Consider the following 23,670-nt stretch of genomic DNA (forward strand, 5'->3'; position numbering starts at 1 on the left):
GCAGCAGCACGGGAAAGACCCAACAGCCTTCCAGACTGTCAGCTCCTGCCACGTCCCTTCAAAATCCAGGTCATTCCAGACAAGTTACTGGTTTTGCAGAAGAAAGAAACAACGCTCACAGCAGAAGGCCCCGCCCTGCCTGCTCCCTGGGAAGTTAATACTGCTGTTAAAAGGCGGAGAGTCTCAGAGTTGAAAGGCCCCCTCATGCTAAAGACGGGAGAATTGGATTTCTTGGTTTCCACCACTAATTGACTTGAGTAACTGAAGGCCAGTTTTTCTAACCCCGCACAAACATGTCTTGTCTTCAGTAAATAAATTAAATGGATGAGGGCAGGGTTCCTTAGCCTGAAGTGGACTCTTGCGGGGGGGGGAGGGGGTCTGTGAGGCCCTGAGGCTACAGGCATAACTCTGTGGACCTACAGGGTCAGCAAGAACTTTCAAGGTTTTAGCACCGAGCCCAGGAAACCCCGCATCTCAGGCAAACTGGGATGGTTGGTCAACCCTGTCAGCACAAGGAAGCCTTTTTATCCCCCTGGAGGAAGGATCCACAGCTTTTCAGTTCTCAGAAGGGTTTGTGCCCCCAAAAGATTAAGCAGCAATAAATCTGCCACCATCTAGAAGAGAGGCAGGGAGACTTCGGAAATGAAATGATCACTGTGGAATCCTTCGAAGTTCGCCGCGAGCGGGGCTGAGCTGTGGAAGCGAGCGTGGGTGGGGCTTCTCACCGGCAGGCAGAGCTGGGATTTTTTTCTGTCTCCCTCAGTATTGCTCACCCTCTGAGTTACCAGCCCCAGGGCCTGCCTGGGGAGGCAAATCCTCTGATGGTAGCTGCCAGGAGGTGGGCGCTTTGGTGTTGTGGCCTCTGTGACAGTCCTTTGCCCCGTCCCCGGAGGATTTCTGGGCACGAGAGGCACAGAAGTTTCCCATGATAACATCAAGCCGTGGGAACGGAAACCACACACGCACAGCCTGGTCCTCCGCCCTGCACGGGCCCAGCGATCACTGCACGCGTCTTCCACCGCTGATGCTGGACAAACCCTTTCCTCCCCTTTCCCCCTACCTCTTCCCACCCCTCTCCTCTCCTGCTTCTTCCCCAGAGGTACAAGTTACCTGCTTGCTCTCCTGAGGACCCAAGGCAACACCGATATCTGAATATTTATCAACAACCACTATCAACAAAGATCTGGTCTCAGCAACCCTGTCCCCACCACGTGTTGGCTGTGTGGTCTTGGATGACCTATTTTAACCCCCGGAGCCTCTATTTTCTCAGTATAAAGTGAGGATCAGGGGCTTCCCTGGTGACGCAGTGGTTAAGAATCTGCCTGCCAGTGCAGGGGACACAGGTTCAAGCCCTGGTCCGGGAAGATCACACATGCCGCGGAGCAACTAAGCCCGTGTGCCACAACTACTGAGCCTGCGCTCTAGAGCCCGTGAGCCACAATTACTGAGCCCACGTGCCACAACTACTGAAGCCCGCGCGCCTAGAACCCGTGCTCCGCCACAAGGGAAGCCACCTCAGTGAGAAGCCTGTGCACCGCAATGAAGAGTAGCCCCTGCTCGCCACAACTAGAGAAAAAGCCCGCGCGCAGCAACGAAGACCCAACGCAGCCAAAAAGAAAATTAATTAATTAATAAAGTGAGGATCATCATTGGTAACCCTTTTGAGCATTAACCACGGTGAGCCCAGTTCTAGGTGTTTCACATGATTGATATGGCAATCTCCCAATAACCTACAAGGTAGGTATTTATTATTATTATTATTATTCCCTCTTAACAGGGGTTAATTGACTTGCCCCAAATCACTGGGCTAGCAAACAGCAGAGCTGCGACTGCCACCCAGAGCCAGCAAGCTGCATACTACTCTACAGGGGTCAGTAAGAACCTAAGAGGGCCTATCGAGACGATTAAGTAAGATCAAGGGCTAAATGCAGGCTTGCACACAGTAAGTGCTCAATAGATGTTAGTTAATAAGACAAATATCACCATAATCATCAACATCACCATCACCATTATCGAAAATTCTCAAGGGACTGTCATCTCTAACCCATGGTCCTCAACGTGTAGTCCCAGACCAGCAACATCAGCGTCACCTGGGAACTCGTTGGAAATGCAGATTCTCTGGCTCTACCCCAGACCCCGTGAGTCGGAAACGCGTGGGGTGGGACCCGGAACTGTTTGAACAGCCCTCTGGGGGATTCTGATGTATGCACGAGTGTGAGAATTTATCCAGCCACGGAGGGAGATAGGACAGATAAGAAAACTCAGGCTCAGAGCAGGGAAAGGCCTGTCCACCATCCCACGACTGGTAAATGTCACAGCTGGGGCTTCAGTTTGCATCTTCTGACCCAGACTTCGTTCGTAGGCTACACCCTGCTGCTTCTCCTGCCTGCAGCTCACCACAAAGTACGGGCCCTGCCAGCTAATGCACTCCGGGGGAGCAGGCAGGAACTGCAGGCGCTATTAGGCCCTTCGAAGGTCTGGAGACAACTCTCCCAAAATAAATCTCTCAGCTAAACAGACATTTTCCAAAAGGCATCATCATTTCCCAGAATACAGAGTGACCTAGAAACCAAGGCCAGAAAAGAACCTCTGAAATGGAGGTAGCTTTCTCTTTCTCCCTTTCTTCCTTCCTTCTTTTATTCTCTGAAGAGCTGTTTAAGCACTGACTACTGTAGTATTTTTGCTGATTTATTCTTTCAACAAACATGAATAGAACAAATATTGTGTGTCAAGTCCTGTCATGAGCACAGTGCTTCCAAAAGCTCAAAACCCTAGTGAAGAAGTAAGAGACTGTATACAGGTTTTCACAAACAGGCCTGTTCACACGTGTGTATTTATGAGTGTGGGTGCATTCAAACAAGGCAGAACAGGGTAGGGAAAGAACAGACCCTAAGGCAAACTACACCCTCATTTGCATCTCGCCTTTGCCATGTACTAGCTGTGTGATTTGGGGCAGGTTATTCTCAGCCTCACTTTCCTTCTCTGTAAGATGGGGATAACAATACCTAGAGATGGTGTTTTTTTTTTTTTTTTTGGGTACGTGGGCCTCTCACTGTTGTGGCCTCTCCCGTTGCAGAGCACAGGCTCCGGAGGCGCAGGCTCAGCGGCCATGGCTCACGGGCCCAGCCGCTCCACGGCATGTGGGATCTTCCCGGACCGGGGCACGAACCCGTGTCCCCTGCATTGGCAGGCGGACTCTCAACCACTGCGCCACCAGGGAAGCCTGAGATGGTGTTTTTTAAGAGCCTAAGATCTAGTAAAAAGTAGCCTTATAATATCACTAAATTTTCATCAAGTTCTCCTTGTATTTCTAAATTTTTTTTCTTTTTCTCTTTTCTTTTTCTTCTTTTTTTCTTTATACGTTTAGCTGCTACACTGTTTGGAGCAGACACATTTGATCTTCATATCTTCATAAATTGTACCTTTTGTGCCACTGCATAACGAATTGTCTTGTCCCGTTCAGTATGTTTAAGTTTAAATTCCACTTCCTCCGATAGCAATATTGCCACTCCTGCTTTATCTATTTGTTTCTTTGTATTTTGCTGGAATCATTTTGCTCATCCCTTTATACTTCAAGCACTTGAAAATTGAAGACGCTGTCTTTTAGTAGCAGATTTGGGCTCAAACATTTACTATAACAATTGATATACATTATTTTACTCCTTCATTAAACTTTTAGAACTCAATTTTGAATTAGCAGCTTTCAAGGAGAAAAAAAAGACTCATTTAATCGGGAAAGAAAAAAAGATGGGAGTGGGGCGCAGGTAGCCACAAAGGTTGCTTTGACTTTGCAGAACTCAGTGAGCTCACGTTTACAGGAATCCAGAATAAATGAAGGCAGATGGGGGTGAAGGTGATGGTCGTGGCTGAGGGAGAACAGTAAAACTGAAGGCTGAGCAAAAATGTCAGCTGGGGATGAGCGATGCTGATCTCATCATGGATTTTTAAATCTAGAAGGTTTCCTGGACTAGAAAATCCCAGCTCTGGCTCATTCTACAGAGAGATAAACAACTTGGCGAGAAGATCAAATAGGGCTTCCCTGGTGGCGCAGTGGTTGGGAGTTCGCCTGCCAACACAGGGGACACGGGTTCGTGCCCCGGTCTGGGAAGATCCCACATGCCGCGGAGCGGCTGGTCCCGTGAGCCATGGCCGCTGAGCCTGTGCGTCCGGAGCCTGTGCTCCGCAATGGGAGAGACCACAACAGTGAGGGGCCCGCGTACCGCAAAAAAAAAAAACAAAAAAAGATCAAATAGTCTGTTGGTCAGATCTGTGACCACAGTTACATCTTCTGGGTCACCATGTCCCTAAACCCTGGACCACCGGAGGGAGCAGACTGCTTTCTGTAGGATTCACTTCAGGAACATCAGCCTATGCTAACTAAATTATTACATATAGGACGGATAAACAACAAGGTCCCACGGTATAGCACAGGGAACTATATTCAATATCCTGTGAGAAACCATAATGGAAAAGAATATGAAAATATATATGTGTAACTGAGTCATCCTGCTGTACAGTAGAAATTAACATAACACTGTAAATCAACTATACTTCAATAAAAATTTTAAAAAAGGAAAAGAAAAAGAAAAATCAGGCTAAAGCTTCCTTGCTAAAGTTAGGAGGGAAAAATGGAAGAAAAGACTCCAATATAATAAGAGTGGTTATTGACAAGTAGTAAATTGGAGGTAGTTTGTATTTTCTTCCATGTGCTCTTAGCTCAGTGTGTACACAGCCACAAAGAAACGCAGTGAGTAGAGTGGATGAATAGCTATAAATGCATCAGGAGAGCCAGAAAGGTTATTAAATATCTGGGGGAATGAAGTGTGTGATGCACGGAAGCCTTCACATGAAAAAAGCATGTCAGTAGAGAAGCAGAATTCAATTTACCAAACTCTGAAGCCACCTGTGTACGAGGAGGTATACCTGTGTCTGTATTCATTAGCACACATTGGTGGAAGTTCAAAGATTTCTGTAAATGGAGAAACTAGGGCAATGGTAGCACAAATGAGTGATCTAAATTTAGCTAGAGACACAGGAATGGGATCTCAAGTTTCTGGTGTCCAGACCTTGGAATGTGGTTTTTGTGGGGTGGCAGCTGAAAAGGCCAGAATACTCACGTCTGCATAGATGTTGGTTCCGAGCACGGGAGCCCAGTAGGATGGCTCATCTTTGCAGTGCGCCGGACAATGAACTCTGGAAAACAAGAAGCATTTAGGGGATGGTTATAATCAGCAGAAAACAAAATTTCTTGAGAAAAGCAGCTGGCCCTCTTTATTTGAACGTCAAGATTTAAGTACTTAGGTGAAAGGCAACTACCACACGGTTTACTCTTTAAGAAAAAAATACGCCTCTCCTACCCTAGCAGTGATAAAAAGATATTCTTCCTTAAAAGTGCATATAGAATTTTAAAACCCCATACGGGGAGGCATAAACTGGGAGATTGGGATCAACATATATACACTACTATATATAAAATAGATAACTAATAAGGATCTACTGTATAGCACAGGGAACTCTACTCAATACTCTGTGATGGCCTGTATGGAATAGAATCTAAAAAAGAGTGGATATATATATATATATATATATATATATATATATATATATATATATGTATAACTGATTCACTTAGCTGTACACCTGAAACTAACACAACACTGTAAATCAACTATACTCCAATAAAATTTTTTTAAATAAATAAATAAATAAATTTAAAACTGTAACTAAAATGAAAGGAATTAAAGGTTTTTGGGTCATTTGCTGGTTGATTACTTGATTAAAATTGCTGGTTTACTCAGTGTACCTTAGTAATGCATGCTTTCTGTTTCTTTTTTCTGACCAGTCACTTATTAATAAAATGGAATATCTTTATGGAAAAAAAAAAGCCATACGACAAGACATGTACAAACAGCAAGGTGAAAGGAAATACAAATCTAAGAGAGGGGAGTATGGGATTGTAAGGGTTGTTCCTCCCATTCTTGGATGTTGGCTGGTTCATACTGTGGCTACATTATGGAGATTACGATCAATAGATTTTTTGGAAGGCCACTTCCCTGTGTAGGGGAGGAAAGGGTCTTCACCTCCGTGAGTCACAGAATATTCCAGGCAGGGGGCACTGATAACCCGGGGCAGGAAGGGTCAGCTCACCGCTGTGTCAGTCAGCACATACCTGCCATAGGGGATGAGGAGAGGGCCTCAAACTGGAATCTCTCACACCAGGAAAGAGTATGAGCTTTACTTAAACAAAGGTCTTTTGTCTTTATCCGGAACAGGTACACCATGGGCTGGAGCCCAGGGACCAAGGAACCAAAATGGCAGCCGGAAGCCCTCTGGCTTGTGAGTAGCAAAGGGGAGGATTCAGGAACCCCATCTGGTCCCCTCACTGGCCCCCTCCCGGGGCTCTTCCCTGCTCACACCTCGGGGTTCTCCACCTGTTAGGTTTCTGTTTTGTTTTTGTTTTGGCCATGCCGCACAGCTTGTGGAATCTCAGAGCTACATAACCCAGCTTCTGACAGGATCTAACAGGTACGCTGGAGATACCCCTTCTTTTGTTCTGATGCACCATCCTCCCAAAGCTCAGCCAATTCAGGTTTGGGCAGATGCATGTAAAACCCACTCCTTAGACAAACAGATTGCGGTACATCCACAGAATGGAACGCCCGCCACTTGGCCACATGAAAGGATAAACAAATCACCGATTCACTCAACAACGCAGAGGAATCGCAAAGCACTGTGCAGAGTGGAAGAAGCCAGATACACAAGTCTCCGTGCTGTGACAGCTCCATGTATATGAGATTCCAGAAAAGGCACGATTATACGGACAGAAAGGAGGTCAGTGGTTGGCAGGGGTGTGGGTGGGAGTTGGAGGGAGGGGGGCGGACTACAAGAGAACCTGCTGGGGTGCTGAAAATGTTCTCTGCCTGGATCGTGGTGTACATTTGTCAAACACATCGAACTGTATACTTTTAACAGGTGGATTTTGTTGTGTGAAATTATACCTCCAAAAAGCTGAGTTTTAACGAGCTAGTTCTAAAGGGACCCATAGAAAGCATAACAGATCAAGTACAAGAATCAAAGAGCTGATTCCAAGGGGACCAGTGGCACCCAGCTTCCACAGTTCTCTACTGATCTAAGAGGCCAAGAATGACAGGTCCCAAGGTCTGTCTGGGGGGCTTGGGAAGAGCTTGGTGGCAAATGAAGTCAAATACTCTCTCCTTCAAGTGGAGGTGACATCGAGAAGGGCAAAGTCGTCTTTTCAGTTAAGTTCCCAGAGCAGGGCCCTGGGGCCTGGCTACACACGGGGCTCACCCAGAAGCTTCTAAAGATGTGGATGTCCTGCTGGGCCACGCCCGGAGACTGGGATTTGTTCTTTTAATGCCTCTCAGGCAATTCCAATGTGCAGCCAGGGTTGAGAACGAGTGGTCTCAGGGAGAGGTCAAGTGGGTCCTTGACTTGGAGCACAAAGCGACTGACTTCCTGGGCGGACACACACCAGGGCCACGTCTAGAACTCAGCTGTGTGTGGCTCCGGGCAGGGACCGCAACCCAACCTGGCCCTTCTTCTCTCGGCCCCCATGTTTGCCAATCCAGATGCCAGGGAGCCTTACCTTGGGCAGTGGGTCCCCGGCTTCTCATATGGGCAGAGCTGGGCCACGGTGGTGTAGCAGTCCAGGTCCTGCACTGTGAATAGGAACACGTAGGGGGAAGGGTCAGGTCACGGGCAAGCCTGAGCCTCAGGCTACTGGCCTGTGAAACAGGCTGCTGGACAACGGGTCCTAGGTGTTCCTTGGGCCCCCGAACTGGGAAGAGAGCTGGGATGAGGCCCCGGCAGGTGGCAGGCCCCAGTGCTCCTGGCACCCCCCGCCAGGAGCACTCTAGGGATGAGATAAAACCCGAGGCCCAAGTGTTTTTACAGGTCAAAGGTGTCATCACCCTAAACAGTTTCTCTGTGGGGCGAGCAAACTTTTCAGTTGCATCGTGCTTTTCCACCTTGAAGCCTCTGCCTCTACTTTATCCTGCTGGAGCCTCATGGCGTGTATTATACTAATGATACAGATGGGGAAACTGAGGTCCAGAAAAGCTAAGAGACCTCCTGAGGCTGCACAGGACATGGTTGAGGGTCCATGTTTCTGATTCCCAGCCTAGAGCTCTTTGCTCACACCCTTCCCAAGGGGCAGGTAACCCTTTCCTTCAAGGTCACATGTTGTGTTTTAACAACAGATGTAAGAAAGCGGTTCTAACACTGGCCACCTGTAGTCTCTGACAGCCTGTCCTTGTCCAGTCCAGGGCTTGGCAAACTCTTCCTTAAAGAGCGAGAGAGTAAACATTTCCAGCTCTGTGGGCCCTACGGTCTGTGTTATAACCACTCAGCTCTGCCATCGTAGCAGGAACCAGCCACAGACAATGTGGAAAGGAATGGGTGCGGCCAGGTGCCACTAAAACTTTATTTACAAACCAGTCAGCAGACAGGATTTGGCCTTGAGGGTTGTAGTTGGCCCACTCTTGGTCCAGCCTATCACTTGGATGGGCCAGGGGTCTATGCAGCAATCCAACAAGGGGACTGGTTTACTACACCAAGGGTCTGCTATACAATGGGATGCTGGGGAAATCATTAAAATGAGGTTTAGAAGTCCACTTAAAGGTATAGAAGACTATTCTTGATATATTATTATTTGAAAAAAAAATCAAAAAATCAGGTTACCAATTCCATTTCAATTTTTAAAAACATATCAATGTATACATTACCAATGTACATACTCTTAATGCAGAGGGAAAAGAAACACTACAGATATCCACAAAAATGTTCAGAGCAGTCATCTCTGAATGGTGGAATTTAGGTCTTTTTTTCAACAATTCTCTGTATTTTTAAATTATCTGGAATAAACAGGTATTATTTTTGTAATAGGGGGAAAAGCTGCTATATGTTTTTATAAAGATATCTAACCAGATATTCTTGTATCCAGGGTAAATGACAAGAATTGGTTTCCCAAAAGAAGAAAATGTCAGTGGGCAAGGATCAAGGAGAGGGTCCAGGGGAGGGTGCTGGGTGGGGCACCCTGGCATCCCCGCCTGCCTGAGGCTATTCCAGTCAAGTGTCCAGTCTGGGCAACTATAACCCAGACCCCAATTCTGGTTACAGCATGCTGTCCCATGGATGCATGCCACCCTGCCAAATGAATATCCCGGAGGCCATACAAAAAGCTGGGCCAGAGACAGCAAGTATGGGCCACAGACTTCCCCACATTTCCCTCTTGTCCATGGCAGACATTACTAATCTATCAAGCTCCGTGCTCTGCTGAACCCAGAATGAGGCCTCAGAACCCTTCTCAAAACAAGGCTCCAGGTAGCCACTATCACTCACTAGAAATTGACACTCCCTATGCAACCTATTAGCTACTCTAGACCCAGGCATTAGTATTTCTGTGACAGTCAGCTGGGAACCCATGCCTGTGTTTCAGGTTAGCTATCTAGGTCCATTGCCAAGTTCAGATTTTTTTTTTCACCGTGCCCCACGGTTTGCGGGATCTTAATTCCCAAACCAGAGATTGAACCTGGGCCACAGCAGTGAAAGCGCCAAGTGCTAACCACTGGACTGCCAGGGAACTCCCCCTAAGTTATGATATTTTAAAAAGCTAGTTAAAGAATAGACCTCCTCAGGAACCTCTTTACAATGCTGAGAACAGCAACATCAGCAGACATGGTAAACATTAAATCAATAACTAAGAGGAATGAAATTCCAGGGAAACCCAAGATAACCTGTGTATTGCAGTCATATAAGAAAAGACTGGCCAGCTTACCTTTTACTTTTGACACCGTGAATGAGCTGGAGGGCTTGTATTTGCTGTAAAAGGAATCATTAGGTAAATGCAAACAGAAATGCGTCTAAAAGTACACGCTTGTTCCTGCACTTATTTTATTTACGGCCTCAACTTTACATTTTCCTACTTGTTTCCCATCAGCCTGAAAGCCCTTGGGACATTCTAGAGCAGGATCTAGAATGAGAACATTCTAGAGCAGGGCTCGTTAATTTTCTTTGTGCCAAGGAGCCCTCTAGCAGCCTGGTAAAGCCTACGGACACCTTCTCAGAACAATGATTTTAAAATGCAATGATAAGTTTAAAAGATTAGAAGGAAATCAGGTATTATTAATATCATTATCAAAGTATTAAAACAAATTTGTGTTAGCGTAATGGCTGTGCATCTTTATTAACGTCTTGAAAACAGAATCTAGCGGCAGGTCTTCTAATTACTGTCATTTGGGGATCATGACAGCAGAGACTGTTTCAAGGTGTCTCCATCACGTGGATTCCTACCCGTGAGAAAGTCGCTGGCCCTACGAGTGCTACTCAGATTGGGGGCTAACATCCGTCACGGAAGAAAATACCACATTTCAATTAGAGGTTAGTGAAACTAAAGCTTTAATTTGCTTTGCGTTCACAGACTCCCTGACTCTAATTCTAAGACGTGAAGAACTCCACTCTAGATGTAAAGTTGGCCATTGGAAGGGACCAGAAATGAATTCAGGACAAGGGTCCCAGGCAATGCAGGACCTGAACCCTTCCTTGGTCAAGCCCACAGCTCCATCGGTGGCGGGGCTGAGCTTCATCAAGGCTGGGGTTGAGGTCACCCAACCGATCTCTCCATGAATATTTTCTTTGCTTTCGTTTAAACTTCCTTGCTCTTTTTTTGTTTACATAAAATCCCCAGCTAAGACAGAAGAAGGAATATTGCAACACTGCCCGAAGAACCAGGCCTTTCCAAACAGAATGACTCACGTAGTTTTTGAAATGTTCTGACTGGCCTCACTATTTGGAAGGGACATGGACATGCCACCTTGTAACTGTCACAGGAGCGTCTGCTGGGTGCCTTCCTGCTGCAGACCCTGGGATGGGCACTGACACGGGGGTCCCTGACATGCTGCCTCGTGGTGGTTTAGCTGGGTGTCAGCCCCGGCTCCTGCCGTGCCCCTCATTTATAAATGAAAGTACTGCCACCCCGACGGGATGAAGAAGCCAGCCCAGGTCACGCAAAAGGAGAAGTCAGAGCCAGGTCTGTTTGACCCTAGAGCCCCCAGTGGGTCCCACCAGCTCCTGGTCACCTTATGCCTCAGATGCCCTGGACAGATCAAGACACGACCTGCCGTGGTTCTTCACGGTCCCCCCATCCCATCAACCCCCAGAAGTCAGAATGGCGAAGATGGTCTGCCCCGTCAGCCATCCACATACCTTACATGAAAAACACCTTGCGAAAACAAGTAAGTATATTTAAAAAATGAAAAGCCTCGTTCTCAGGGGGAAAAAAAGGTGCCAATCAAGAATTAGCCTATGGGGTGGGCTAGGGAGGGTGGGAGGGAGGCTCAAGAGGGAGGGGATATGGGGATGTGTGTGTGCATATAGCTGATTCACTCTGTTATACGGCAGAAACTAACACACCATTGTGAAGCAATTACACTCCAATAAAGATGTATTAAAAAAAAGAATTAGCCTACAAACTCAAAGATAACATCAATCATTACTGAAGTGTCTGAAGAGTTCTCAGGGACAAGGAAGGGAGAAAAAGCAGGATTCAGAACTCAGATTGCAAGACTGTATGCTTTTGAAGGTCATGTACCTAGATTATCTCCGGGAAGTGGGAATGAAGAGATTAGTATTTCTTTATTTCCGTTTTTCTGTATCTTAATGGCTATGTGTACATTTCATAATTAAGAACAGTGTTAATTTTAAATACACAATAAACTTTCCTAAAACCTACAAAAACAAACAAGAAACAAAACTCAACCACGTTAAACACACACACCGAAACCCACTGGGGTGAAATAGGCTAAAGGGCCAATGGGGGTGATTTCTGAGTTATGGGATTAAGGTCATCTTTACTGTTTTCCTGCTTCTTTATATTGTTCAGTACTTTTCAAAGTTTTGACAGTACTCTCATAATCAGAAAAGAAGTTTTCAGGAACCCTGATCACCAAATAGTTACCTCAAAGACTGCACGCCGTTTCTCTCAGACTTGACGAAAAAGGGGACCTTCCCATTCCTGGTGACGTCCACCAGGCCTCCCTTGTCGTCCAGGACCCCGTAGTGAATGGCGGCCCGGCAGATGCTGGACGCCTGCGGGGGACAGGCCAGATTGTAAGTACATCTGAATTCATCTTTGTCTGCGATCATTTCCAGAAACATCCAAGATGTTTGTCCTCAACCCACAAAAAGCCAAAAAGTCGGGCCAAGGCTCACCCCACTTCTCACTCTGACTGCACTCTATAACATGTCTTTGTTCCAGGGGGTGCTTATCTTTAAGAACTCATCCGAGTTGCTTTACAAACTAAGAACAGGGACAAACAGCCCTTTCTCCCCATCCCGTGGAGCATTTAATGCTCGGGCTAAAATGGAGACTGGTCTGCTCGAGGGTCATCCCCAGTTCCCAAAAGTGGCTTCACAAGTTTGTGACCCTAGAAACACACATGGATCAGCTCTACAAAAAGGGGGGTTTGACTAAGGAGTGGAAAGAAAATCTGTTCACCTGAAAACCAGCCACCTGCTTTTAAAACATAGACAGGAGTCCACACAAGCCATTTAAAGAAATGCTGGCCATACTTACACTTTCATAAAAGAGAGTCCCAAAGAGCTTTGCCCTGTTGTGCAGGCAGCCTGCTGGGCACTGGTACCTGATGCAGAAGAAAGAAGATGATTTTCAGAGGTAAACACGTTCATGAAACCTCATCATGAATCTATTGGGGTTTTTCCCTTCAACAGCTCTATTATTACATATAGAAAAGCGTCAGTGATACAGCATGCATTGTTTTGGAGCAAGTGGCAATTCACCCAGGCTGAAGTTTCTAGTCACACAGACACAACTAGATTCAACTTGACCTCCTTAAAGACTATTTTCATGTGCTTCAGGTTCAAATTGAATAGATGGACAATTCTATGAATAGATAGACAATTCACAGAATAAAGACAAGTGGCTTCAAAGGCACCAAAAAAAATCCTCAGACATCAGTCACCAAAGATGTGCAGACTGAAAGGAGGTGGCATTTTCCAGGCGTCAAGGGTTTTTTAATAGAATAAAACTAAATGATGGTGGTCATGTGCACAAACAACAGTTAATCTTTCCAGAAAGCCTTCAAAATTCATATCCCTTAAACCATAAGCAAAACGGAAAGACAACCTCTGCACTGGGAAAAAATATTTGCAAATGATGCTACCGACAAGGGATTAATTTCCAAAATATACAAACAGCTCATACAGCTTAATATTTTTTAAAAAACCACAAACCAATCAAAAAATGGGCAGAAGACCTAAATAGACATTTCTCCAAAGAAGACATACAGATGGCCAAGAGGCACATGAAAAGATGCTCAATATTGCTAATTATTAGAGAAATGCAAATCAAAACTACAATAAGGCATCACCTCACACCAGCCAGAATGGCCATCATTAAAAAGTCTACAAATAACAAATGCTGGAGAGGGTGTGGAGAAAAGGGAACCTTGCACTGTTGGTGGGAATGTAAATTAGTGCAGCCACTATGGAAAACAGTATGGAGGTTCCTCAGAAAACTAAAAATAGAGCTACCATATGATCCAGCAATCCCACTCCTGGGCATATATCCAGAAAAGATGAAAAAGTCTAATTTACAAAGATACATGCATCCCAATTTTCACAGCAGCACTATTCACAATAGCCAAGACAAGGAAGCAACCTAAGTGTCCATCGACAGATGAATGGATAAAGAAGATGTGGCATATATATATATATAGGAATATTACTCAGCCATAAAAATATAAAATAATATCATTTGCAGCAACATGGATGGACCTAAAGATTATCATACTAAGTGAAGTAAGTCAGACAAAGACAAGTATATGATATCACTTATATGTGGAATCTAAAAAAATGATACTAATGAACTTATTTACAAAACAGAAGCAGACTCACAAACATAGAAAACTTATGGCTACCAAAGGGGAAAGCAGGGGGAGGGATAAATTAGGAGTTTGGGATTAACATATACCCACTACTATATATAAAACAGATAACCAACAAGGACCTACTATATAGCACAGGGAACTATACTCAAAATCTTGTAATAACCTATAATGGAAAAGAATCTGAAAAACAATATATATATGTATAACTGAATCACTTTGCTGTACACTTGAAACTAACACAGCACTGTAAATTAACTATACTTCAATTAAAAAAAAATTCATATCCCTTGATTCTTGAATCTCCCAAGCAAAAAGACAGAAAGTCAGATCTCCATGTTATTCCAACTATTTGTAATAGGAAAAAACTGGAAATAAGTCAGCAGGTGTCAAAGGAATAGCCAAATATATTTTTGTGTGGCCAAATGTCAGAGTATTATGCAGCCACTAGAAGTGAAGTTTTTGAGGAATAGTTATTGACTTTGGAAAACCTTAAGTGAAACCAGTAACACACAAGATCGCATAACAGTATAGCCTAAGCAGTATTAGCCTAATCAGTGCACAGAAACTACATAGAATGGTTACTGATATTCACGAGATTCTGGGACACTTATTCTTTCCTTTATACTTTGTTTTGGTTGTTGTTTTCCTGAATTACAATGAACAAGAATACCTTTCAAAGTCAGAAAAAAAAAGTCCAGTAAATATTATTTTTGTAAAAGCACCACGTACAGAAAACTGATGTGCCAGATGGTGGGACAGCTTCCAGGAGCTGCACCGTGAGCGTTCTTGTGGTTGCAGGTGGGCTGAGTTCTATATCTTGACTGGAGGCATCTCACAGTCTTCCTGTGGACAGACCCCTGCCTTTTCCGTGCTTGGGAAGGGTCCCCTCTACCCCCAACCCTGCAGCTCTTTTGATGCTAACAACAAATGCTCTCCAAACCTTGTCATTTTTTCCCCACTGAATATTCAGGCGTGATGCTCTTGTAACAAGCTTGCGGTTCAGAAAGGCACATCACCACCAAGGGGCAACTCGAGGGCGTTCCGGGAATCCCAGACCTGTGAGTTTGCAGAGTGGAGACCCCTCCCGGTGTGAGGAGACAGACGGTTGTTCCACCACCCCCATTGCCACGTCTTGCCCATCTCACCAACAAACTGCCTGGTTCTACTTTCGTAGTACTTGCTGGCCCATCGCCAGTTGCTCGTGGGATGACGTATGAGCCCCTTGAACATCTGAGCCTGGGCTGCTCTGTCTGTCCCAGGACACTCCTGCCAAAGTCTGAGTGATGCATTGTCCTGGCAAACCAGATCCCAAAGTCCCCATGGTATAAAATAGGACCTCTCTTTTAGGTAATACAATATACCTCCTCTTTTAGCGTGTGCTTTAAAGAACACGATTCAGGGTTTCCCTGGTGGCACAATGGTTAAGAATCTGCCTGCTAATGCAGGAGACACGGGTTTGAGCCCTGGTCCGGGAAGATCCCACACGCCGTGGAGCAACTAAGTCCATGCGCCACGACTACTGAGCCTGCGCTCTAGAGCCCACGAGTCACAACTACTGAACCCGCGTGCCACAACTACACTACTGCCCGTGCTCCGCAACAAGAGAAGGCACCGCGATGAGAAGCCCGCGCACCGCAACAAAGAGTAGCCCCCGCTTGCCACAGATAGACAAAGCCCGTGTGCAGCAACGAAGACCCAATGCAGCCAAAAATAAATATAAATAAAATAAATAAATGAAAAAAAATTAAAAATGCAATTCAGCTTTAGATAAATGGATGCCACAATCCATAGGAAGAAGAGTAAGGGCCCCTCCACTGATAACACAGTTTCCTGCCGTGAACCTGAGGATCTACGTAGGGCTGCTACACCTGTTGGCCACTCACTGCCAGAAGGAACAGCCCAGCAGCTACATTGCCAAAACCAAGCTTGTTCTTCTTGGCAGATGTTTTTCAACATCTGAAATGGACGATACTAAGTGACTCCATCGGCTACATGAATTTGTTCAACGCTGGGGACACGCAGGCCGCTCTTTGTCTGGTGGGGCCCCTCGGGAAGCAGGCCGACTTGGATTCCACAGCAGCCGCGCTGGACCCGTCCACGGCCACACCTGCCCTAACGATGCCACAGCCCCAGTCATTGCCGGCACAGAGCTCTGGGCTAGCCTGTGCTAGCTCTGAGGTAACCCCTTCATGCAGAGAGACGGGAGGGAGCCCCCAGCCTCACAAAACCCTCGGTCAAGATCTCCCTGTCGATAGCACATCTGCTGCTGGCACATCTGGCATTTCTACAGATGTAGATCAGGTGACAGATCATGATGTGACCCATGATGGAGAGCAGGTGCTTCAGAGGGCTGTAGGCGGCGGGACAGGGATGGGCCAGGCCTTACCTGTTGCACGTGGACCCTTTACACTTGTCCTTCATCTTGGTGTCACACCTGACGACTTGGGCTAGGAGAGAAATGCAGAAATACTTGTCAAGGCGAGAAGCGGGAGGATGAGTCTGAGTTAGAAGACCCCAACCCCCCCTTGGAGGAACTCTCTGGAACGTTCTGGAATCCATGTCATAACAAGAGCAGGAGCATGGCCCAGTGGCTGCAGGCTTAGGGTGAGGTTCAAATCCCAGATCCTCTTTCTAGTAGCACTGTCACCTTGGACACCTTACTTCCCCTCTCTGAGGTTCAAATTCTGCTTACTAATCGGGGTGAGTACAGTATCCACCTCCAACGGTTGCTGTGAGCCTTAAATGAGAAAGTAAATGTAGGCTTGGAAGGGAGCCTGGCACACTAAGTGCCCCATAGCCTCCCAGGGCTCTGGAGGGCGAGCCTTGTCCAGCCCGGTTGGCGGGGACCCAGCCATTCTCACCAGTGTCGTCTCCCCGCCCCCAGCCAAGATGACTCTGCCAAGCTTTCCTTTTTGGTTTATTTTATAGGGACATATCAGAATCTTGCAGTCGTGTCACAGTTTGACAAAAAGACATATTACTTTGTGATGTTACATTATTAAAGAAAAAAACAACTGAAGTGTTTGGAATTTCTGGACAGACAAGAACATCAGCGTATTTCCTGGTCAAAGAAAGCCACAGCTGACTAAACAGGCAGGAAGCCCAGGAGAAAGACATTTGAAGGCCCAGAGGATAGAGACTGGTGGGGGCTGAGGGCAGGGCAGTTGACAAAACAGCAGAGGATTTTTGAGAAACATGGCCATGAGCTGGCCTCCTACTCGGGGGTGAGTCCAGTTTTATGCTGTGTGAGGTTTGGAGGGAAAAGAGAGACACCGGTGGGCAGAGAACCCACACTTGGTGCCGTGTCTGTAAGAAAGTGCCCTCCAGAGCCTCAACCCTCCAGTAAAGGTGCCGCATACACAGGTGAGCAGGGGAGGGGGTACTCGGAGCCGGGCAGGGGAGGGCAGAAAGAAGGGAGCGAGCCCTAGCAGGCGAAGCGTCTTGGGAGACCAGGGAGAAGAAAGAGGGACAGAGGTGCGCGTGAGAACACTAGACATCTGGGGACTTCCGGAAGCCTCTGGGAGAACATGCAACTTCCGGCCTTAAGGGGGGGTGTCGGAGGCAACTTGATGGTGAGCTCAAAGCACAGCTGACGCTGGGTGGCCCCCGTTTACTGCGAATAATCCCCACAGCAAGCTGACAGAGCTGCAACAGCTCTGGTAAGGAGATGCGTGAGGACTAACAGATGAGAACGTTGACATACAGCCCAGGAGGTTTGTCCCAGGTCTAGAATCCACGGCCTTGTTCCTTAGGAATTGCTGCAGTTATCCTTTGTCAAGAACACAATGCCGGGCTTCCCTGGTGGCACAGTGTTGAAATCCACCTGCCAGTGCAGGGGACACGGGTTTGAGCCCTGCTCAGGGAAGATCCCACATGCCGCGGAGCAACTGAACCCGTGCGCCACAACTACCAAGCCTGCACTCTAGAGCCCGCGAGCCACAACGACTGAGGCTGCGCACCACAAGTACTGAAGCCCGCGCACCTAGAGCCCATGCTCTGCAACAAGAGAAGCCACCGCAGTGAGAAGCCCGCGCACCGCAACGAAGAGTAGCCCCCGCTCACCACAACTAGAGAAAGCCCGCGTGTGGTAACGAAGACCCAACGCAGCCAAAAATAAGTAAATAAAATAAATTAAAAAGAAAAAAGGAACCCAATGCCTCTTGTAAAATATGGACATACGAAATGCACAGGTCCATATCTCACTGATTTAAAAAAAATGCTGACAGAGGCATCACTGCTCCCACTTTACGGATGAGCACATCAAGTCTCAAAGAGTCGGGTGACTGTCCGAGTCACAGGGCTGGTGCATGATGACCACAGGAGCCGGGCTCCACGCTGCACGTTCATTCTCCCTTTGGGAGCCAGGCACTTCCAATAGGAACCCAATTTCAGCCCAAGTCCTCTTTGAAAGGACAAGAGAAGGTCTAACCTTAAAATACCTGCCAGGGGGGAAAAGGCCACCCAAGCACAGCTCCTATAATGCTTCTTTTGAAATGACTTAAAAATATCATTTTTTAGAAACATCTTCAGGTTGTGCTTTTTGCAAGCTACACCCCACCCTGTTCCCTGCTGTTTGTCGACCTGGAGACCTCTCAACCCACCAGTTTCCCTCCTCTGCCCACCCCAAAGAAAAGTGCCCCCTCCAGAGGTGGCTGGCAGAGGGCAGAGCCCCACTCACTCATGTAGTTCACGGCGGGGGCTTTCTTGGGCTTCGTGGGTCTGATCACCCTCGGCTGGACCCAGATGTGCTTCTCTTCAGGAATGGGGGCCATTTCCACCTCGTTCATCTCGTCCGTTTCAGGTTTTTGGTCATACGTCTCTTAATAGTGAAGAGGGAGAGAAAAGCAACATGCTGGGATTCAACCAAAACGCATTTAGGAAAAAATAAAGAAGCAATTTGGAAACTCAAGTTGTTTGAGGTTTGGCTTCACAAAGGGTCATTTCAGTGGCAAAGAGAAAGTTACATTTCAGGACAGCGCTGGCCAGGTGGAATTCTCCCCGCCAAGGGGCGATGGATGGCTCTCTGCTCACTGTGTTTGCTTTGGACACAAGAGTGGCTGGGCTGAACAGAGGTTAGAAGGCCCTGGCGCCCACCCCTGGATCATCAGAATGGTTTCTTGTCCCGTCTCTGCCCAAGGAAGCAGCTTCAGGAAGCCGCCTCATCCTCTGACCCCAAACCGTAGCTGTCTCCGCTGAGGTGCCTCTGGCCCTAGGTTCTCACTGGAGGAGGGGTCCGCCTCATTTACACGCCGTCATGGCACACGAAGACCCTCGTCAATGCTCTTGGACCCCACTGCCCCTCACCGCCAGCACATTATGCTTCCTTCCCCACTCCTGCAGGCCAAGATCACTTAACCTTTCTCTGCACTGAAGTTTCGAAGCCCAATAACATTGGAACCATCATCTAGGATGAGCCAAAGACCCAACTCTTGGTTAAAAAACTTAGTTCTTCAGGTCCCAATATCTTCCCCACCCAAATATTATTATTTCTCCAACCATGACCATGAGCTTCCTGTTTCAGAACATTCTAATTCACCGCATACATTGCATTTGTTAAGCATCAGTTTATCTTCCAGTTTTCATCATGAAAGTCAACTATTAACCACTCACTGGGATCTGCAATCAGGCCAGCTGGATACCAAAGCATGAATTCCAGCCAAAGTAAAGCAAAGTATTGCTGTTTGAGTTTGCTTGAGCACCCTTACCAAAGATGAATCGGTGCGCAACTCTGCTGGGGGACCCCCGCCCCTCCAAGGATGTCTGTGGACCCGAGCTGGAAACCCCTGCCTTCCAAGCTCCTCCAGTGAGAAAAGACAACAGATGTGTCTGAGTAAGAACGATTCCAAGGAGCAGGAATGAAGCGCCCTCGCGGCCTCTCTGCGTCAACGGATTAAAACTCAAGTCCCATCACGTGTTCACCAATCCCCAGCCTCATCCTTCTTCTGAAGAGCAACAACTTTTCTCCAAAAAGCAGACCAAGGGTTTGTGTTGATACAAGACATTCAAGAATATGAAGGGCAAGTGACATCTTCTCTGATGCTTTTCAAGGCTGGGATACTCCGCAGCTGTTTCACTGGCCGATTCCTCACGGCACAACCACTACCCTGACCCATGAGGAGGATGGACAGGATTTAAGCCGGAGGAGAACAGCAATCCTGAGTCCCAAGTTCATTATCAGAGCTCATGGACCTCCGTGTACTGCCCCTGGACGGCGTGCTCACCACCACCCACCTCCCCCACCAGCTGTAAACTCCCTGAGGCCAGCAGCCAGCCTGCTTCACACCACACTACACCCAGCTCCCAAAACATAGTAGCTGCTCAACAAAATTTGCTGAGTGAAGGATGATCAAAACGCCCAGCAAATTCTGTCTTTGAACTCTTTTGGGGAAAAAAAAAAAAAAAAGTCCCAGCAAAGCTTAAAGACATTCAGGAGGGGAATTCTGAAAACATCATTCGTAGCCAAACGCTATAGGTGAAATCTTTATGAAGACGCTGGGTTTGCAAACACCACTTGGGACCCAGCGGCTGTCTCTTGTCTGTCTTCCCGTCAATGTGGCTATTCAGGTTTGTCCTTCACTGAAAGCCAGAGCTGTCTCTGGAATAAGCTGGGTTTTCTTCCACTGGCCTTTAGGATTTTTATACCTCATAATCGTGGCTTTATTTAGCCAAATATAGTTGGGTAAAGCAGTCTAAAGCATTTGAGGGCTCACTATTTAAGAAAATGGGTAGACGGTCCTCACCCTCAGACACACACATGAAAAGTGGAATGCTTACCCAGAGGACGGGCTGTATTTGATCACATCCTAATTAAGATACCCTGTGTGGACCAGCATAGGCCTGGGGAAATTCCATGCCCAAGTTGGCTGCAAGGTTACCCTGTGCACCGTCCAGCTCCGGACCAGGGGTCCCAAGGCACACAGCATTGCTCCATCATTCTGCAGACTCCCACCTGGTTCCATAAGTGGGGACGAAGCTCATAACTAATGTCAAGCTCTCACCTCATCCTCTGGTTGCCCTGGGAGGCGTGAGCAGCCCCATTTCACAGACGGGAAAACCGAGGCTCAGAGAGGCTATGTGACCTGCCCAAGCTCACACAGCTGAGAGTCGAATCACCTTTCCCCAAAGTCCACGCCCTTCATCGCCACACAGGGAAAGGCTGGAGGGATGGAATCTTCTCTTACGGTCTATCCTTATCCCTGTTCCATCTCCATTATAGGTCAAGGCCTTGCCAGGCACACCTCAATAAACGCTTATTAAGTAGCTTATGCAGATAAGCTGCTTTAGAAGAGACTTTCTGCATGGTTAGCTAAGAAAATCGGGATGCCCGCCAAGCGAAGTTGGGCATTTTCCACCAAAAATAAAGAAACAAGTCCAGGAGGCTTCATTGGGTGGGTTAACCAGCATCTAGGCTATCTTTGTGTGCATTTGTTCTTTGAAAATGACCCTCTGTGGATATCGGGGGTCTGTTTATTCAGACAACATGCAGAACACACCTGCTACGTGGCCCTGGAGGCCCGGGAGTGAACCAGCAGTTGCAACTGCAGGTGAATCAAGTTCAAGGAGAGTCTGGGTGCGGTAAGAACACAGAAGCAGGTGGGCTGCCTGTCTGTGGACTCAGGGAAGTCTCCCTGGAGGAGGTGTGACACCAGAGCTGTGTTTCCCGAGAAGAGAAGGGGTCTGCCAGGATCCTGAGATGGATGGGGCCCCCAGGCTGGGAGAGGGCTCCAGGTACCTCCCAGGTGAGGAAGAACCCCATGCCAGGTGATAAGCGCAGTCATACCTCCCCACTCCCACCTCTCCAAGGAAGTAATGAGCTGTGTTCATAAAGCACTGACTATGTGCAGGCTGCTGTCCTAGCAACTCACATCCTCCTTGTTGCATCCTCCCAGCAAATCATCTGCGGGAGAGCGATGTCATCACGCTTACAGATGGGGAAACCAAGGCTCAAAGAAGGCAAGCAGTGTGCCTGAGCACACACGTCCAGGAACGCAGAGACGCCCCGCTCTGCCTGCCCTGCCCCCTGACAGCCTGCCTTGTGCGCACACGGAGCCCCCTCCCAATGTGAGAGCCAAGGGGGAGCCCCAGTGGGCATCCCTCCCTCACGGTCCCCAAATGAGCACTCAGGATCTGATGGGGGGATTTGCCCCTCTGGGTGACTGGACAGCAGCCACAGGACCTGCCTGAATGGGGATTTGCGACCTGATATGCCTGGAGTGTCAGCCTGCATTCTTCTCAGCCCTCCTACGACCCCCAGGGGCTGACACATCACCCCATTTTCACACAGGAAGACTGAGGCTCAGAGAGATGAAATGCCCTGCTCAGGTCCTCACCGCTGGAACATGTAGGGTTGATATTCCTCAGGCAGCTGTGTCGCACTCTAAAACCCACGCTTGTCCCACGAATCCAGGAATCGGAGCTGGGCTATCTGGGAATATTTCACTAAGGACAGGTGTGGGCACCTCCCTCTCGAAGACAGTGAAGAGGTGTTGCCTGAGAGGGGGTGGGAGGGCAGGAGAAACTCCATCTAACAAATGCTTACAGAGCCCCTGCTGCGTGGCAGGCACTGCCGGGACCTGCACATCCCTGTGGGCCCCTCTGCCTCACAGTCTCGTGACCACGATGCCTCATCTTCCAGGCCTTTGCACATGCTGTTCTGCCTGCCAGAAACACCCTTCCCTTCTCTCATTACTAGGCCACGTCCTCTTCCTCAATAGCCGCCTGCTTGGGAAGCCTTCCCTGACCTGGCTGATGGTGGATACTCCTGCTATTAAGCCCTGAGGCATCTGTTACTTCCCCTGAAAGATGCGTGTCACTCCTCGGGGCAGTGGCCCCGCTGGACCTCATGTTCCCGAGGGCAGGACCGTGACTGTCGGGTCCCCACGGTCATCCCCATCCCTGTCACCTAGCAACGTCCTGGCACACAGCAGGCGCTCAGTACATTCACACTAAATGCACCGGCTCTCTCATCTGAGCCTGAGATACGTCATGGAAGGCTGGAGTTATCATACCCATTTTGCTGATGGGCAGAGTGATCAGCTGGTTTGAGCAAACAGCCTCCAATCATGGAGAGCCAGAACCAGAAGCCTCATGTCCAGACTTTGGGTTGAGCCCCCTGAGTTTCCCCCGGAGGCTCAGCCACCCGCATATAACTCACGACCCAGGGGACCAGCACGGACTGGACTGTCAGATCCTTGCTTCTCCCCACCTGCAAGATCCCCACGCCCGTCCTGCAGTGGGCAGAATCGGTAGCGAACAGCAGGCCTGGGAGGGTCTGGGAGCCCCACTCTTCACCCCGGAGCCCACTGGACTGATCCTGCGTCTCCCCCGCACCAATCCCACCTCTCCTGAAAGACCCCTCTCAGCCATCACGAGACCTGTTGATGGAGCCACGGGAAAAAAAACACATCTCAACCTCAAAGACACGGTCAGCTCCTTGGCAGGCTCTCCTCCTTCTGGGACGGAGCCGGAGGAAACAGTCCCAAATGCCAGGAGCACTTGAGGCACGAAAAATGTGCATTATTCACAGGAGCGGGGAACGTGGGAACATTCTGAGCAGCAGGCAATAAGCAAATGCTGGCATCGCCGGAAAACACGGCCTTTGAGAGCTCCGGCTTGGCCTGCGCTGTGGGGTAGGGGAAACAGAGGTTTCGGACGAGTAAGGGCCGGACGAGCTGCACACGCGGCTGGGTGGCCGGCGGGGGACAAGGACGGGCAGGAGGGGCTCTGACAACCCACGGGGGCGGCC

General features: G+C 48.1%; 1 protein-coding gene across 2 annotated transcripts in view; it reads right to left on the bottom strand.

Moving 5' to 3' along the window:
- Nucleotides 1-23,670, bottom strand: part of CRISPLD2 (cysteine rich secretory protein LCCL domain containing 2) — a gene marked incomplete at both ends in the record, with an annotated part of 46,677 nt that overhangs the window by 11,687 nt on the left and 11,320 nt on the right. Inside the window, 7 exons of one of the 2 annotated variants that reach the window (XM_079723232.1) lie at nucleotides 5,118-5,193; nucleotides 7,607-7,679; nucleotides 9,797-9,840; nucleotides 11,975-12,105; nucleotides 12,593-12,659; nucleotides 16,312-16,372; nucleotides 18,604-18,744. In XM_079723232.1, the coding sequence (XP_079579358.1) occupies nucleotides 5,118-5,193; nucleotides 7,607-7,679; nucleotides 9,797-9,840; nucleotides 11,975-12,105; nucleotides 12,593-12,659; nucleotides 16,312-16,372; nucleotides 18,604-18,744 (593 nt within the window). The remainder of the gene's footprint in view (nucleotides 1-5,117; nucleotides 5,194-7,606; nucleotides 7,680-9,796; nucleotides 9,841-11,974; nucleotides 12,106-12,592; nucleotides 12,660-16,311; nucleotides 16,373-18,603; nucleotides 18,745-23,670) is intronic. The other variant, XM_079723231.1, reaches the window with a different exon arrangement.

The sequence above is a fragment of the Hyperoodon ampullatus genome (genome assembly GCF_949752795.1).
Source record: "Hyperoodon ampullatus genome assembly, chromosome: 18".
Taxonomy (NCBI): domain Eukaryota; kingdom Metazoa; phylum Chordata; class Mammalia; order Artiodactyla; family Ziphiidae; genus Hyperoodon; species Hyperoodon ampullatus.